Source organism: Rhinolophus sinicus, chromosome 16, assembly GCF_057876585.1.
Source record: "Rhinolophus sinicus isolate RSI-liver-muscle chromosome 16, RSI-T2T, whole genome shotgun sequence".
NCBI classification, from domain to species: Eukaryota; Metazoa; Chordata; class Mammalia; order Chiroptera; family Rhinolophidae; genus Rhinolophus; species Rhinolophus sinicus.
In genome coordinates this window covers 53,254,400-53,270,209 of record NC_142516.1, presented here as the reverse complement: position 1 = coordinate 53,270,209, position 15,810 = coordinate 53,254,400, and the positions used below count along the sequence as shown (strand labels likewise).

Here is a 15,810-nt window from a genome sequence, read left to right as displayed (position 1 = left end):
TGCCTATCCTCAGGTTCAGTGATTTGCTAGAACTTACAGGACTCATTTTTACAGGACAGCATATAGTTGGTCCCATGCCTACAATTTACTATAGTGACAGGATACAAAGCAAAATCAGCAAAGGAAAAAGACACATGAGGTGAAGTCCAGAGGAAACTAGGTGCAAACTCAAAGAATCCTCCCAGTGGAGTCACACAAAACATGCTTAATTCCTCCAGCAACAAATTATAACATATGTAAATATTACCTACTACAGATGTAAAGAACACCCAAGATTTTTATCAGGGGCTGGTCACATAAGCACTCGCTGCCTAGCACATACCAAAATTCCAGACTCCCAGAAGCAGGTGTTCAGCATAAACCATACTGTTTACACAAACAGTTTAGGCACAGTGAGCCATTCTTGTCAGGGAATGATGCAAATCCTCCTGAAACAAGAGTTCCCAAACACCAGCCACAGGTCAACCACACAAACAGACCTTTTAAAACATAGTTTCAGGTCTAACATGTTAGCTCTTTTGCACACTTGAAGAAGGATCCTTTTAGATCTTTTGTTAGTTGAACGCTCTGAGAAGATGTCAAGATGAAGATGAGCCTATGAAAGACAGGGAGAAAAAGACAGGACTCGGTAGCAAAAGCCCTTAGACCATAATGCTGTCACTTTGAAAGGAAATAAAAGATTGGGCATGACAAAGCATGACAAAGTCTGACTAAGTCTTGGTGAGTCCACTGGTGAGCTTTGGTGCAGACGGACCACAGGGTCCTACATTGGGCAGAAATTGCCAGGCCCTAGAACTGCTGCCATACCTAGTCACTGGCTACAGGGTGGGATGCCAGGAAGAGTGTGGCCTTGGCTCAAACATTGGCAGATCTCAAAAATGCTGTGATTAAAAGTTGTCAGCTAACTGCATTCACTTCTTGCAGCTGGTCAGCAAGTTCTTGAAGAGAGTTCTGAGCAGTGCACCCACCATACCTGCTAAAGCCATTTCTGGTTGAAATGGTATATGGTTTGGGACTGGCTTCAAAATAATCCGGTGGTGCTTGGGGATGCTGCTATAGATTAAACAAGATTGGCCACGGGTTCACAATGGCTGAAGCTAGGTGATGGGTTCACCATACCGTTCTCTGCATAAATTTAAAGATTTTTACAAAAATAAAATGTTTTGTAGTTCAAGTTAAAATCCAAACAAAAGGCTCCTTCTACTTTTTGAAGTTTTCCTGTACGTGTATAAAATTCAAAAAGTTAACCATCAAAGCTTATAACGAGGACAAGCAGCCTCCTGCCCCGGCCTACTACACTCCTGACTCGTTTCCTAGATGCAATCATTTTCAATGCTTAGCTATTTCTCTTATTTGCCGCCGTATTTTTAAGGAACACACTTAGACTTTGCGTTTTACTTTAAACTGTTATTCTACCCATCCCTCCGTACAGTTCATTTGCCTCTACCCTCCTCTCCCTCATAATTGCTAACACAAGGCACGGCTCTAAGTGTTCCACAACTCTAAGTAGAGGCAGCAGCTGTTCTATGCCTATTATACAGATGAGGCACAGAAGCAAAATGAGTTGTTTAGACAGCTATAAGCAGAGGCATGATTCAAACTGATCATCTGGCTCTAGACCCATACGCTTATATTGACCAACTTTTTCTTGCTCTTAAACACATTGTACAAACCAAACTGCTTGTGAAAATCAGTCTTTTTTCACAAAACTTTTTACATGTTGACTAAATATTCACAGCTAAATAATACAGTATGCTATAATTGTCTTCTTCCACAGTTTTGTTTTCCATAGAGTACTCAGTGCTTTTTAGTTCCTATTTGCTTAGTTTTCTATATACCTAGTAGTATTATCTCCATTCTACCAGTTGTAAAACTCCTCTGCGTTCAGACATTTCAGAAACTCATCTTTTGGGCTTCATGACATCTCTTTTAGAGACCTCTGTCCTGTCCTAACCTGAACAGCTTGCTCTGTAGGCCCAGACCTGTTTCACAGCTGTCATGCTGGGATCTCCTTTCACTACGTCCTATGTTGAATCCTAGTTCCCAAATACTATTCCCTCCTCTTTCTTGGTTTAAATCTTGAGTAGGGTGGGAGTGGTTTAAATGCTCTTTTATATAAATTAACCAATCCTCTTGTTCTCAGTTTTATTCCATGTGCCTACCTCCAAGGTACGTGGTGAGTCCAAGGCCTGAGCCTCCCAAAGATTCAATGCCATTTTTCTTGCTTGTTGGCTTCACATCCTTAGATTTCAGCTTTCTCTGGCCTGCTAAATTAGGCGTCATTTACCCTTTAGTTTCTTACCTTCCAAAATTTTGTTGTTTTCTCTTCTGTCTTTTATTTCTATCCCATTTTTTTATCATTGGGAGTTTATGCATTTATTCTTTTATTGTCTTCTAGGAGGGTTTAAGAAGTGGAAACAAACATCCAACTTAATCTGCCATGTTTACCTGGAAATCTTCGTTCACCTTTAGTTTCACCTTACTACTCACCGTACACCTCCTACACTCCAGCCATACGAACCTCCCCTCAGGTAACCCCTCATCTTCTACGACTTTATCCTTGGCATCCTGTTCTCCTTCAGGAATACAGAAGTATCTTTTCTATCTTGTACACTCAGAGCTCTAGGCAATCTAAAAGGAAGGTGTGCATATTTCTATCACAGTATTTACACTGTAAAACACCCAGTTTTCATTGAGGAGCACCTGTGTTCAAACTTTAAAGTGTGTTTAGAATATACCAGGCCGACAAATATTTGGAAACAATCAACTCATTAAATAGAAAAGTCTGCTTTTATATAACTAAAGCTCTTCATCAACTATAATAAACTGTGACCACTGTATTTCAAAAAGATCCCCTTGATTCTGCTCTGTCGCCTCTTCTTCCTTGAGAAACCTTGATCTAGACAGTTCCAGATGTATGGGACCACAGAATTCTACGCAGAAGTAGTAAGAAAAGGGCTTTTTAATGTTCTTGGTGTTCTTAAAAAATGAAAAACGTGTAGTCAGCTGAACTGCTAATTATAACAGTACTCAAGAGAAAGTCGTTTCAAATATAGGGAATTCCCAACACAGCATTTCCCTCCTCCCGTGAGGTTTAATGTATGGTTGAAGATAACCAGTGCAAGCTGGTCCAAGCAGCTGATTTCTTTCAGCATTTGCACTGAAGAAAACTGTGCAGGAGACTGTATGAAATATTTTAGAAGTGTTGGAAGCCTGAACAACTCTAAAACAGGGCTCAAGATATCCACAAAGACCTGAAGCACAGAGAGGTGAGAATGTATGCAGGCCAATTTTATCTACACTGTGCTGAGAGCAAAGCCAATACCTATGGAAGAATGAAAATAGGGTCCTTTTTCTCTTGTATTACATGACCTCTTGTTCTTAGAACCTGAAGTCAAGGTATTATTCTAATATAGGTATAAGATAAATTATTCTAGTTAGCTACTTTGCATCCCTGAGAGTTTAGAACCACTTTGGTGTTATAAAGTCTGTATTATCAAATAATCCATACATATACCTAATCTTAAGCTTTCCCAGTAACACTTTTATTGCTTCAACTACTCTTTGGATGTCTTTTAGAGCTATCCTTCAGAGGAGCAGTTTTTGGTTATCCTTAACTATGTAACATCTTAGCCTAAACTCACTTTGTTTTCAACTGACAAAACAAACATTAAGTCTGGAGAATTAAATTTCATGGAAATCGATTAAGCACTATTTAAAAAGACAGGTTCATTATAAAATAGTAAAACTACATACATTTTCTTAGGTGGCTTGTAAGCTAATAATTTTAGAAGACTAAAACTGTATTAAGCAAAGTAGCATCAATTGAAACCTTCATTTAAAATATGGCTTCCTGGCACTAATATACTTAAATAAGGACACCATTCATCTGGAGGCATGTTCTAGTTTAGCAAATCTTTAATGACACACCACATGCAAAAAGAAAGCATTTCTTAATCTAATAGATAACATCACTAAGTTTCACACCTTAAATGTAAAGCTTACTCACAACTTACTTAAAACTGCTTACAGTAGCACTTTACATATTACATGGAAATAAATCTCATTTGTAGAACACATTAACAATGGTGAATAACTGTTTTGATAATGGTGAAAACAATATTAGGTTAAAAAATACCTATGCCAAAGATAAATCTGTATTATTTAAGAGTACTTACCAAAATAACCTGGCTTTATTAATAAATAAATGAAAACCAGAAAGTCTGATTCTATTATTACTGGGTACTTTTCAAGATTATTAGGAAAAAATAACATAAGTCTGGCAGATATTTACAGATGAAGAAATTAAGGCTGAAAGAATTCCAACTAAACAAAAAACTTACCAATAAACCAAAGATCTACAATTCAAACCAAATTCTGATTCTAATGCCTGAACAATACAGCCTGAAAGAGAACCCCTGCTGTGAATACTTAACAGGCCCCTGGGGTACCTGTTTGAAAAGCAGATTCCTGGGCCCTACCTCAGACCCACCCCATGTAGGAAGTGGGGGTGGGGTCTGGTGTCCCTCAGGAACCTGCATTTTAAACACCTTACCTGGGTGAATCTGGAGTGTTGCTGACCATCTTTTTGAGAAACACTGATGTAAGGAGATGACATATAAATTTGAAAAGGTGAAATCAACTGTTACCTGTAAAGTCATTTTTCTAAGTACCAAGTGATCTTATAACACAATAAGAGAGAAATGGTAAGGTCACAGACCTGTCTAACGTCTTCCATCCTCCTTTTGATTGTTATCCATTCAGAATGCTGCCAAGTCATAAAGTTAGAGGAAATATGTCTTTGGTAGATAAGTATGTTAGTAACAACCAAGAAGCAAACTGGTCACTGCACCGGGGTTCTGGAACTAAACCTTTCATTCCAGGTCCCTGTACTCAAGATCAACATGACACTTTGGCTTGATTAAAGAAAAATCTCCTACTCCTTTTCTACCATTAAACCTAAAAATCATTACATTTTTGGGACTCCTTTAGCAATAGATTGCTGTATCAATCTTCAAGAAAATCAGTTTTGTTATTTTATAGAAAAACTGCTCAAAATACCACTTGATTTTACTCAGAATTGGCTCCCTGACTTCTATTTGAAGTAGCCATAATTAAACCTACTCTATAGCACGCATCACAGGCTGAGAATAGCTTGAAAAATCTTAAAGAATACTGTGAGCAATGACATCATCTTAAGACATTAGCTTTTAGTTACAGCCTAAGTTATCCTCCAAATCCTAAGTGATGTTATGACATTTCCATTTGATTTCAATACCATGGTAGTGACTTGATACTGTTTTAAAAGTAGTTTAACCTATTTGGTTTAAAAATCTTTCTAATACTAAAGAGCTATGAATTCTCCCGAAAGAAAAAAAATCACACAGGCTTTTAAAGACAGGTAGAGAACCTGCGGTTAAAGGTATCAGTTCTGCAAAAGCATCATAACTGGAGAGATTTACAGAAAATTTCTAAATTATGTTAACAATCCTATATGATGTACATTATTTTATTTTAAAAGCATGCGTCTCTTAAAATGAGAGATAGTATGATAGAGTGGTTCCAAGTATGTGCTTTTCTGAATCCAGATCTACCACATTACTTATTAGCTGTCCAACATTGAGCAAATTAATCTCTCTAAATTCTAGTTATTCTTACTTTACACATAAAAAGTATCTATTTCACTGAGTTTTTAATGAGGATTACATGAGGTAATTAGGTAAGCTACTTGTACGGTACCTGGTACATAGTGTTATTTTAATAAGAGAATTACTGGCTTAAGTTACTATACTTTAAAAGGATACTTGGGAATAATTTACTAAAAAGTCAAAACAAAAGAATTTTTGTTTCTGAGGAAAACTAACAATTCTATTTTAATGTGAACACTATAGAGCATGGAAGATCATATAGCAATTTTTATGTCATGAAAACTCTTAGCAATCATTTACTCATGTTTAAAGGTCTCAATTTTGCTTAGCTACAGATAATAATTATTCATTCTTAAGATAGGATTGAGAAATAAAATAACTTTCATAAGCATTCTCCTTCTTTAAATATATATACTCCTTGTTCAGACTACTGGGTGTTTTCTAACTTGCTTTTTCTCTTTATAGAAATCAGCTAAAATTTATAAATCAAGATCTCTAAATTAAACAACTAAATTTAATAAAGCAATTAAAGAAAGCAAATCACTAACAAGAATAGCATGCCCAAATTCACCTTTTTAACTGACCTGTAGTACTAAAGGTACATGTTGAATCCTTAGAAACAAGAAGGTATCGGGAGATTTTGAGATCTTGTTCCACACTAGGTCAAGTTCAGAAAGCTTGTCTTACAATGACTGACTGGTATACTCAAGAGCCTCATTAAACAGGAAAACCAGGACTAGATCTCAGAACAAAAATTCAACTATTACAGAGTATTTTCTCCCATTCAAGAATTTTACCAACAGATCATAATAGATAAATTCCCCACAAACACATTATGGACATTGCTTTCTATGCAAAGTTAATACAGATAAAAACTGCATAGTGGAAAATAGTCCCTCATTTAAAGTTACATACAGATCATTTAGCTTGAATGAAATACAATTTCTTTTAGAAAGACTTAATTCTAATAATTTGTCTACAGGGAAACAAAATGGAAAGTCAGCAAGCCATAAACCCCTAGACATGCAGTAAAATAAGGATGAACACTCAGATTCATCAGGTCTTTGGCCTTTAATAAAATAGATTTATTATATTTAGTTAAACTGTCATTATCAACCCCTTTCCCCTATTGTTCTTAGTAGCAGGTAGGTACCTGATAACAATTGATAAGTCTGGGCCAAAAGCAATCTATCAATGAGTGGTTCGCAAACTCGAGTGTGTGTCACAATCACCCTGATGACTGATTAAAACACAGATTCCTGGGCCACCCCAGAGATTGAATTATGTCTGGAGTGAGCCCAAGAACTTGCATTTCTAGTAAGTGATGCTGATGTTGATGTTCCGCCAAGACTACACTTGAGCACCACTGGTCTGAGTTAGTGGTTCTCAGCCATGGCTGCATATTAGAAGCGCAGGGAAACTTTTGAAAACACCAATGCGGAGGTCCCTCAGACCAATCATACGAGAAGTTCTTGGGGTAGGTCCCAGGCACCGGTATTTTTTAAAGCTTCCTAGACAAGTAATGTGTAGCCAGGGTTGAGAACCACTATCTAGTTAATTAAAATGAATCTAAACCAAATCCACTGAGAAAAGATGTTTCTTAGGACAAAAGGATTTTAACCTTTATCTGCTGATAAAGCAGCCAAAGTGATAACTAAAGATTAAGTTCAACAGGGTGGCCACAGTTGCTTACATACAGTGTTTCCCTGAAAATAAGACCTAGCTGGAAAATCAGCTCTGATGCATCATTTGGAGCAAAAATTAACATAAGACCCTGTCTAATTTTACTATAAGATGGAGTCTTATAAAATAAGACACATTAGAGCTGATGGTCCGGCTAGGTCTTATTTTCAGGGAAACAGGGTAACTAGGGTTTAATTCAACAGAAGTTGTATGTTTGTTGCCTCCTTTAAATCCCAAAGTCTAAAACAAATCTTTAGAAGTCATACAAAATGGTTGACCTTTGAAGGCAATAGAAGTGTAAGCTACTACCAATTCCACATATACCATGTTTAGGCTGAGCGGCAATATTGCATATTATTGCCAGACTATAGACTCTGGAGTCAGATCATGTAATAGGTGTGACCTTTCGCAACTTAAAGATAATTGAGTCTCGGTCTCTTCATATGGTAGTTAATGTAACTAACGTTATATTTATGCTAAAGATTACATGAGCATCCATATAAAAAGTTAGCTCAGAGTTTGGCACACAAATCTAAACCGCTGTAAGTTATGCCACAGACATATTAGCCTACTAGAAATACGAAGAAAATGATTGTCCTTTTCCAAGTCTACTACACTTCCCTTCAGTTAACATCATGTGTCTTCGTCACAATGATTCAGGGTCTCTACAAGATCACAGTCAAAGCTTTGTGAATTTAGATGTTCAAGGCCCTCAAAATTTTAAACTCTAAGTACCTTAACTGTTGAGAGGATAATTTATGGGAATAAATACAACTTGTAGAAAGCTATGGAGTATACAGTACAAGCTTACTACAAGATAAGGTAAAATCAATGTTCCCTCCTTTTATTTCTTTAATTGACCACTTAACCACTGCATGATTTATAATTGCCTATATTACCGACATTTGCTCATTGCTGAATCCCTTCCCTTTTTTATTCTGTCCAAAATACCACTAAAAACAGGTTTCGACCACGCATAGTCTCTCCCCTGTAATGATGGCTTTTGGAGGGAAAAAAGGCAGCTCTCACATCCAAGTTGTGTATGCTTGCTAACAGGGTGCTTTTAAAAACCTTAAGGAGTATTTAAGAATCGTTTAGAATCTAAATCTCTGAAGTCTAAATTTAATATTCCTACTGCCAACTCTTTCTCCCCAAGTACTTACTAGGCTGGCTAAGTTCTAAAAATACAAGACCTTTGCTAAGACCAAGGTGACAACCGATAAGTAGTACAGCATAGCAATCAGGAAGAAAACACCACAATATCTACTTTGTACCAGGCACTTTGATGTTAACTCCATGTTTATTTTATACTGTTTGCATAAGATGTGAATCAAAGCTGACAAGCCTAACCTAGGCCTTATGACTGACAAACTACAAAATCTTCACAAGACGCCCTCAACAATTTAGTCTATGTTCATTAGGAATCTACAGAAAAGGGACCCTTACAAACAGTAAAATTCAACTTTGAAACATTTCAAACCAATCTCTTAACATAACCTGCTTTTCATGAACTTACAATGTTTGTATCCGTAATTCTGAGGAAAAACAAAGAAACATTAGGAAATAAATGATGTCCACTACTAGATCTTATTTGGCCTTCTGGAGGTTAAGAAACCTCTCTACCTATTACATACTATAAATCTGTAATACCTATCATTCCTCAGAGATGAACAGTATGTTTTTAACTCTGCTCTGGCTAGAGGGGGTGGAAGATGCAAGAGCCTATATAACTATTTCTTGTTCTGAACCAGCAAATGTTTTAACAAAGTTCATTTCAATGACTGAGAATTCATCTAGCCTGTTAGACGTGTAAGGTCACTATAGAAATAGCTTTTAAACAGTGCCATTTTAAACTAACAAACACTGCATATCCCAAAAGAATTCTTCACGCAGGTTGCCTGGGGTCCCATGTATGATACCTCCCTGCCTTGGCTAAATGACAGCTTGCTCAAATTGCACTGTTATACTCAGAGGTTTGGAGATATGATTATTAATGAAGCAGATTAATTTTCAATTTACTTTCAACTTATCTTCAAAGATTACTTTCAATTTACTCTAGGTAGGAGAAAAATGAAGTTATTTTATTGAGGAAAATAATAATACTTAATCAGTGTCATAAATGACATGGGATATAGCCTATTAAGTACTTAAAGCTTATTTACTAAGTTAAAGTACGAAAACGTTACCTGAGAAATACTGTCTTGGAAGTAAAAGTTGTACAGAAGTTAGAGGTCATCTAATCCAATCAGTCTAACCTCATAAATTTTCTTGCAATGTAATGTCTCTACTGATGTTCCCAGTCTATGGTTGAAGATGGCCAATGCTTGTTTATTGGCTACTTTTCAAGATGTGGCTGGTAAGAAGTTTACACTGTCCTGAAACTTCTGTTTTACAGAACTTCCTTCTAGACAGAGCTTTTAAAATATGAAAGCTAGCATGATCCAAGTCTTTTCAAGCTAAATATCTAGTTCCTTCAGCTACTCTTGATGGTTTTACATTTTTACATTTTGGGTTCTACTCTGAAGACGCGCCAGGTCGTGCTGGGATTGTTCTTAAAGCACAGGGGATGGAAAACAATATTCTAAGCAGGGAACCAGCCCACTACAACAGCAGCACCACTGGCCTTGTTCTAGATATCTTACTTCTAAAAAACATCCTTTCGATATAGCTGTTTGATAGCCACATTCTATTGACTCACTTGGAGCTGACTACTCAATAAAAACGTCCGTTTCTACTGCGTAAGCCACACCACTCCAAAAGCTCTCTCCAATGCATCATCATCCATCCAAGTAAGAACTAGTTTAATAACTTACTGAAATCAACATGTACTTTACCATAGTTTCTAACTTACTTTTCTAATTACCATGAAGAATTAAACTTTAACAGGATTTGTTATCACATCCACATTGGGTGCTTACACTAGTCTTTTGTTATTTGGTACTCTTACCTAGAAGCTCATCTATTTATCTTATACTCAATTTTATATAGTCCTTTTCTCTTTGTAAAGATGTGAATGACATTTATCTACCACTAAGCTTCTGTTACCTTTTATTTCTCAAAGAAAGTTCAGCTTTCATATCTTTAAGTTGTCAGCACTGAAATATTTAATTCAGTCATGTAAAATTATTTAGGAAAGATAATTTTAGTCTTCTCATGCATGTTGGATTTACTAACATTCATTCTAATCAAGACAAATTTCTTATATCCAAAAAAAAAAGCCAAACACTAAGGAACTGTGATTTGTGCTCTAATATTATATCAGGCCTATCTCTTGGAAGGTTTTACTCCCAAACTAACAGCCCCTAAAACTGTAAAAATTGAATAAACCTTAGTTCATGTCGTGTTTAAAGCTTCTTACCCTATTTCTATGCTGTGCCATGTACAGTATTTTTTGCCAAACAATAACTCCTTTATTGACCAGTATAAAATCAGGTCCCAGGTAGCAGTTTTCCTAGTTGTTTCTTCCATTCTCCGAGAAATAAAACTCAAAGTAAATCAAGAATTCTAATTGGTGACAGCAGATATACAGATAGCAAAAGTCCCCCCCCCCACTACAGTATCTTGCCTCTTTGCCACGGCAATAAGAAACCCAGAGACTGATTATTATCAACACATCGATTTAACACTAGTGTCAGTCATGGGCAATCCCAGATCTTAACACTCATTCTAGTTGTTGGTTCTAAAAACCAGGATGGTGCAAGTTACTCACAACAATTTAAAAAGTATCAAAAAAGTTAAGATTAAAGGCATCTACTTTTGACCCTTTCCAAGTATCCTGAAAATCTGAGTTGACACCAAAATCTTTTATACCACCACTTTGTAGTAGGATAAGAAAAAAAACAAAAAAACCACAACCACTTTAGGATCTTGAATTCTTCCACTCAGTAAAGTTTTGGCAGCATATTTTCCATTCATATTGAAGTATCACTTGAGTGAGGACTAAAATTCATTTAGTGTGTTGAATAAATACTAAGTCTGCCCCAATAGTAACTTGTATAGTGAGATTTTGAAAACAGGTAAAGAAAATGATAATTCAGTATTAGAATCAAGTTCTTAATACAACAAACCACTTAGAAGCCAGAGATGATGGAGCGTTAAGGAGCCCTTATTATATTACAACTGCTAAACAAACAAAACAAACAAACAAACAAATAAATGGTAATAGACTGAACAGACCCCTAAACAATTTCTTCAGAAAGACTAGTATTTGAAAACACTCTTGAAACAGAAGGCTTTGCTTCTACAAACAAACACACGAATGAAGTCCTCAATAGCACACGCACTTACTCATCATACTCGATATGATAAATAACGTCTTCATCAGCAGCAACAGAATCTGAATTAGATGTAGAGGGTACATTGTCCAATTTATTTGTTTTCTCTTTGGAATTATGATTTACATTTCCATTAGTCCTTTTACAAGAACTGCCGTTCTTCAGTGGAGTTTTGCCACGTGAATGTCCATCAGAAGCTCTAGTAACACTATGTATACGTGCTTCAAACCAAGCACCAAGGCCGACATCTCTGGCATCCACCAATTCATTTACCTAAAAAAAGTTGAAAATTAGTTAATGAAGCTTAATTTCATCTATTGCTTCAAAAACCTCACTATACCTCAAGTTATCTTTATGGTTGTGGTTAACAATATTTACAGCCACTCAGGCTTAATTTCAAAGATTACATCAAAACTATTCTATTTGAATTGTACCGTCAAACCTGTGATTTACTAGTATGAAAATTAACTTTCCTCCAAATTTCCTCTAGTGAAATAGGTGTTGTAAGTGCTCCCATATCTACATTAGACTTTAAAAAATATAATTCTTATGTACTCAAGAGTGTTTTTGCAAGTCGTTCAATAAGAATGTCACTAACAAAAAGCCAGGACTTTAAAGCGTTATGACTGTTATTAATTTGTTCCATTAATTTCTTCAGAATCCTAAAGAGAATTTACACAATCAGTCCAACCAGAAAACAGTAAAGCATTAAAAAGAAAATAAAACTCAAAAATAAAGGAATTATGCAAACATACAAAGGGAAGAACCTAGTGAACCCATCTATACAAAATGGGGTAAGTTCTACCACGAATTAGTAACTCACTAGCAAATGCATTATTAAGTACCTCAAAGAACAAAGGTGAACTATAAAAAGAACAGAGCTATAAGATGCAAAACAGATGTAGTCTAGTCTAGTGGATGATCCAGAACTAAACCGTGCAATCTAACAAAAGGAAAACAGAGTGTACAAGAGTTATAACATAGAAGCTGGTTTATTTAAAAAAAAAAAAAAAAAATCCTCTCCTAAAAAAATCTGAGGAAATTAGTCTAAAGGTCAAGACCTTTATTTAGACAAGGTTCCTTTACTTAACTCTTAACAACCTTAATAATTAATAATTCCTATTTTACAAGATAAGGAAACAAAGGCTGACAAGTTAACTTGCTCCAAGTGAAAGCTAATGAAATGTAAAGCCAGAATTTGAAGACATCTTGACCTTGAAGTTTATGTTCTTGCCACTATATCATGAAGCTTGGTGACAAGATGACAAGATAGTTAAATAGGCTCCTCAAAGGCTAAGCAAACAAACTTAGAAATAAGGTATCAAAAACATGAAAAGGTTTCAAACCACCAAGCTAATAAGGGTAGAGGGAATACAGACAAAACCAAAAATTATTAACTATCAGTATCAGAAGAGGTATAATACTCTACCATAGGAGCTATATGTAATGAACATTATAGAAATGAAACATCTTGAAAGACATAAAAGGTTCAATGTAACATAAGAATGAAGAGTCGACGTGAAAAGGAAAAGACCTAAGGGCCAACAAGGCTAGACATAACAAAGAATCAGAGATGGAACATGGTATACTTGTACATTTCATAAATTAACTCTGCCCATTAAATGGACATGGGCTCTTCCATAATAATCACTGACAAGTTTAGAGACTTCTAGTTTCATAGAGGCATACTAGCTAAAACCAAAAGCAATCAGTATTAATTAAGGTCTATCATACTTCGGAGAATAAACTGAGGCTACTACTCTTTCACAGCAAATCAAAATGTAAGAGGTTTCATAAAGTACAACAAAATTATTCTAGAGAATGGAGTATATAGTTGATACTAAAACAGTAACAGCAAAAATACATTTAGCAATATAAACCTTATTATGGAACAGTAAGAGGTGCAAATGAAATACTTAATTTGCATATAAGAAACCAGCAAGCAGATCTAGTGTCTGAATACCTTAGTATTTGGCAATACAATTAGAGTTAACAGAAACCTAAGTCAGTCTAAAAATACTGCCATTGCTTAAACATCACACATAAAGGAGAACTTACTGCTCATAAACGTATGGCATTCTTTGATTAACCCTAGATTTATAACTGGAAACAACTTATAAAGTACAAATTTTCATATACGTATAATTAACCACTCACGATAAAGCACGTAAACTGTGGGAAAGAAGTTTTTAAATTCAAAAGTAAAGTTTCTGCACATTACATATACATACTAAGTTAGGCAAAATTTGAATGGGTCAAACTGCATGAAAGAGGTTAAAGCTCTTTTGTATAGCCTGGGTTTTGAAGATGGTTCTTAAACTTGTATGATTAAACTTGTATGAAGAGAATACTTAAACTTGTATGATTAATATGAAAACAGAGGACACTTCTGAAATTAAGAACTGAAAAATATGCCCTAAGCCACAGAACGTACACCAACAAGAGTGAACCGTAATATAAACGATGGACTTTGGGTGACGCTGTGTCTATGTAGGTACCTCAAGTCTAACAAATGTACCCTCTGGCAGGGATGAGGCTAGTGAGGGAGGCTATGCATGTGTACAGGTACTCAATTTTGCTGTGAACCTAGAACTGTTCTAAAAAGTAAAGTCTATTAAAAAAAACCAGGAACTGAAAATTAGTCAGAAGAGAGCAATAAAAAAAGCACAGGATGGCAAGAGGAAAATAGAATATGTGTTGGGGGGTGGCGGGGGGAGTCTCACTGCACCCACAGACTTTCATTTATGGAGGTGACTGACAACATGGAGAGGCTAATGTCACATGAAGAATTACTTACATTTCCCAAGAGAAGGGGGCACGCCATGCAGGACCAAAAGGGGGAAGCATCAGGTTTGGTCAGAACTCAGAAGAAACAAGGGGAAAGCATGGCCCAGAGACTATTGCGTTTTCCACGTAAAAGGCAAGGCAGGGCAAGGGAAACAGTTTCTATTTGGCTAATCTGAATAACAGTGGCAGGCTCTGGGCTCTAAGGGTGGTTCTCTAGTCGTCTGGTACCTGACCCTGGGAGGTTAGAGCATAGGAATACCGGGTGGTATGTAAGTTAGATGAATGAGCTGGCTGGGTTGTGGACTCCGGATTGGTTGGTTTGTATATGAAAGGCAGGCTCGCTAACAAGTTGTTTATTGTCTCTTCCTAGCTAGCCCTGAAAGAGGGAGTCTATCCTCAGGCAGCAAGCCCCACCACCCCAAAGATGACAAAACATCATAAAAGAGAAAAAAACATGCTTAATGCGGGAGGGTGTTTAAACTGAAAATTCCTAAGTTGAAATAAAAAACCAATCCCATAAATCTAAGCTTAAGAGCTGGATTTATTCATGTCAAAACATAGCCACATTTAAGGAGACTTCCATGTCCAAGTATTTGACATATACAGCGAGGGTGCCAAAAAAATGTATACACATTTTAAGAAAGGAAAAAACTATTAAAATTGTAATAATCAATATGTACCAATAACAAGACGAATACAAATTATGTGTATACATTTTTTTGGCACACCAGTATACATATACATATCTATAAAAACCCTGAAGTATGGAATGCAAGGAGCAATCATTAAAAATAAAATACCAACAGCAAATATTTGTGGATGTACTATATGCCGGGTATGCTTCTAAACACTTTATATACTCTGTGGAAAACACCAGCTCTGCAGATAAACCTAGGTTTACATCCTTATCTATCACCTACTAGGTGTAAACTTGAACGAGTTACTTAACCTGTCCTAGCCTCAGCTTCTTTATAAAACAACATACTTTGTCGTGTATTGAGATCAGGTGACAAAATCCTTATGAAGTGTCAACCTAACTAGTATATACTACATACACATGAAATAATTGTCTCCTTCCATTAAGTATCAGTAAGTTCAATGCTAAGACTCATTAAAACTCCGAGTATGGTCTCATTACCATACTCTGCATAGTAAACTATTAGCAGTTTACTGTTATGTACATTACCTCCTTTAAAAATTACAATACAAAGTCACTCTTATTTTCCAATGAAGCTCAGAAGTGAAATACACTTGCCCTCAGGAGATAACACAGCTGAAAGTAGGAGCTAAGCTGATAAAGGTTCCTCCAACTCTGAACATGATACTCTCCTTACACCATTTTCTTCAGAGAATTACAAATCAAAATGCAATATGGTTCCATTTCCATGAAGTTCAGAAAGAAGAAAAGTCAGGATGTA

General features: G+C 36.0%; 1 protein-coding gene across 2 annotated transcripts in view; it reads right to left on the bottom strand.

Moving 5' to 3' along the window:
* The window catches only part of UHRF2 (ubiquitin like with PHD and ring finger domains 2), a 68,376-nt gene that overhangs the window by 40,277 nt on the left and 12,289 nt on the right, over window positions 1-15,810 (bottom strand). For both annotated transcript variants that reach the window (XR_012495715.2, XM_019727140.2), the window contains exon 3: window positions 11,619-11,878. Coding sequence is in view for 1 of the 2 variants with exons in the window: in XM_019727140.2 (XP_019582699.1) it covers window positions 11,619-11,878 (260 nt within the window). In the remaining variant the exon portion in view is untranslated. The remainder of the gene's footprint in view (window positions 1-11,618; window positions 11,879-15,810) is intronic.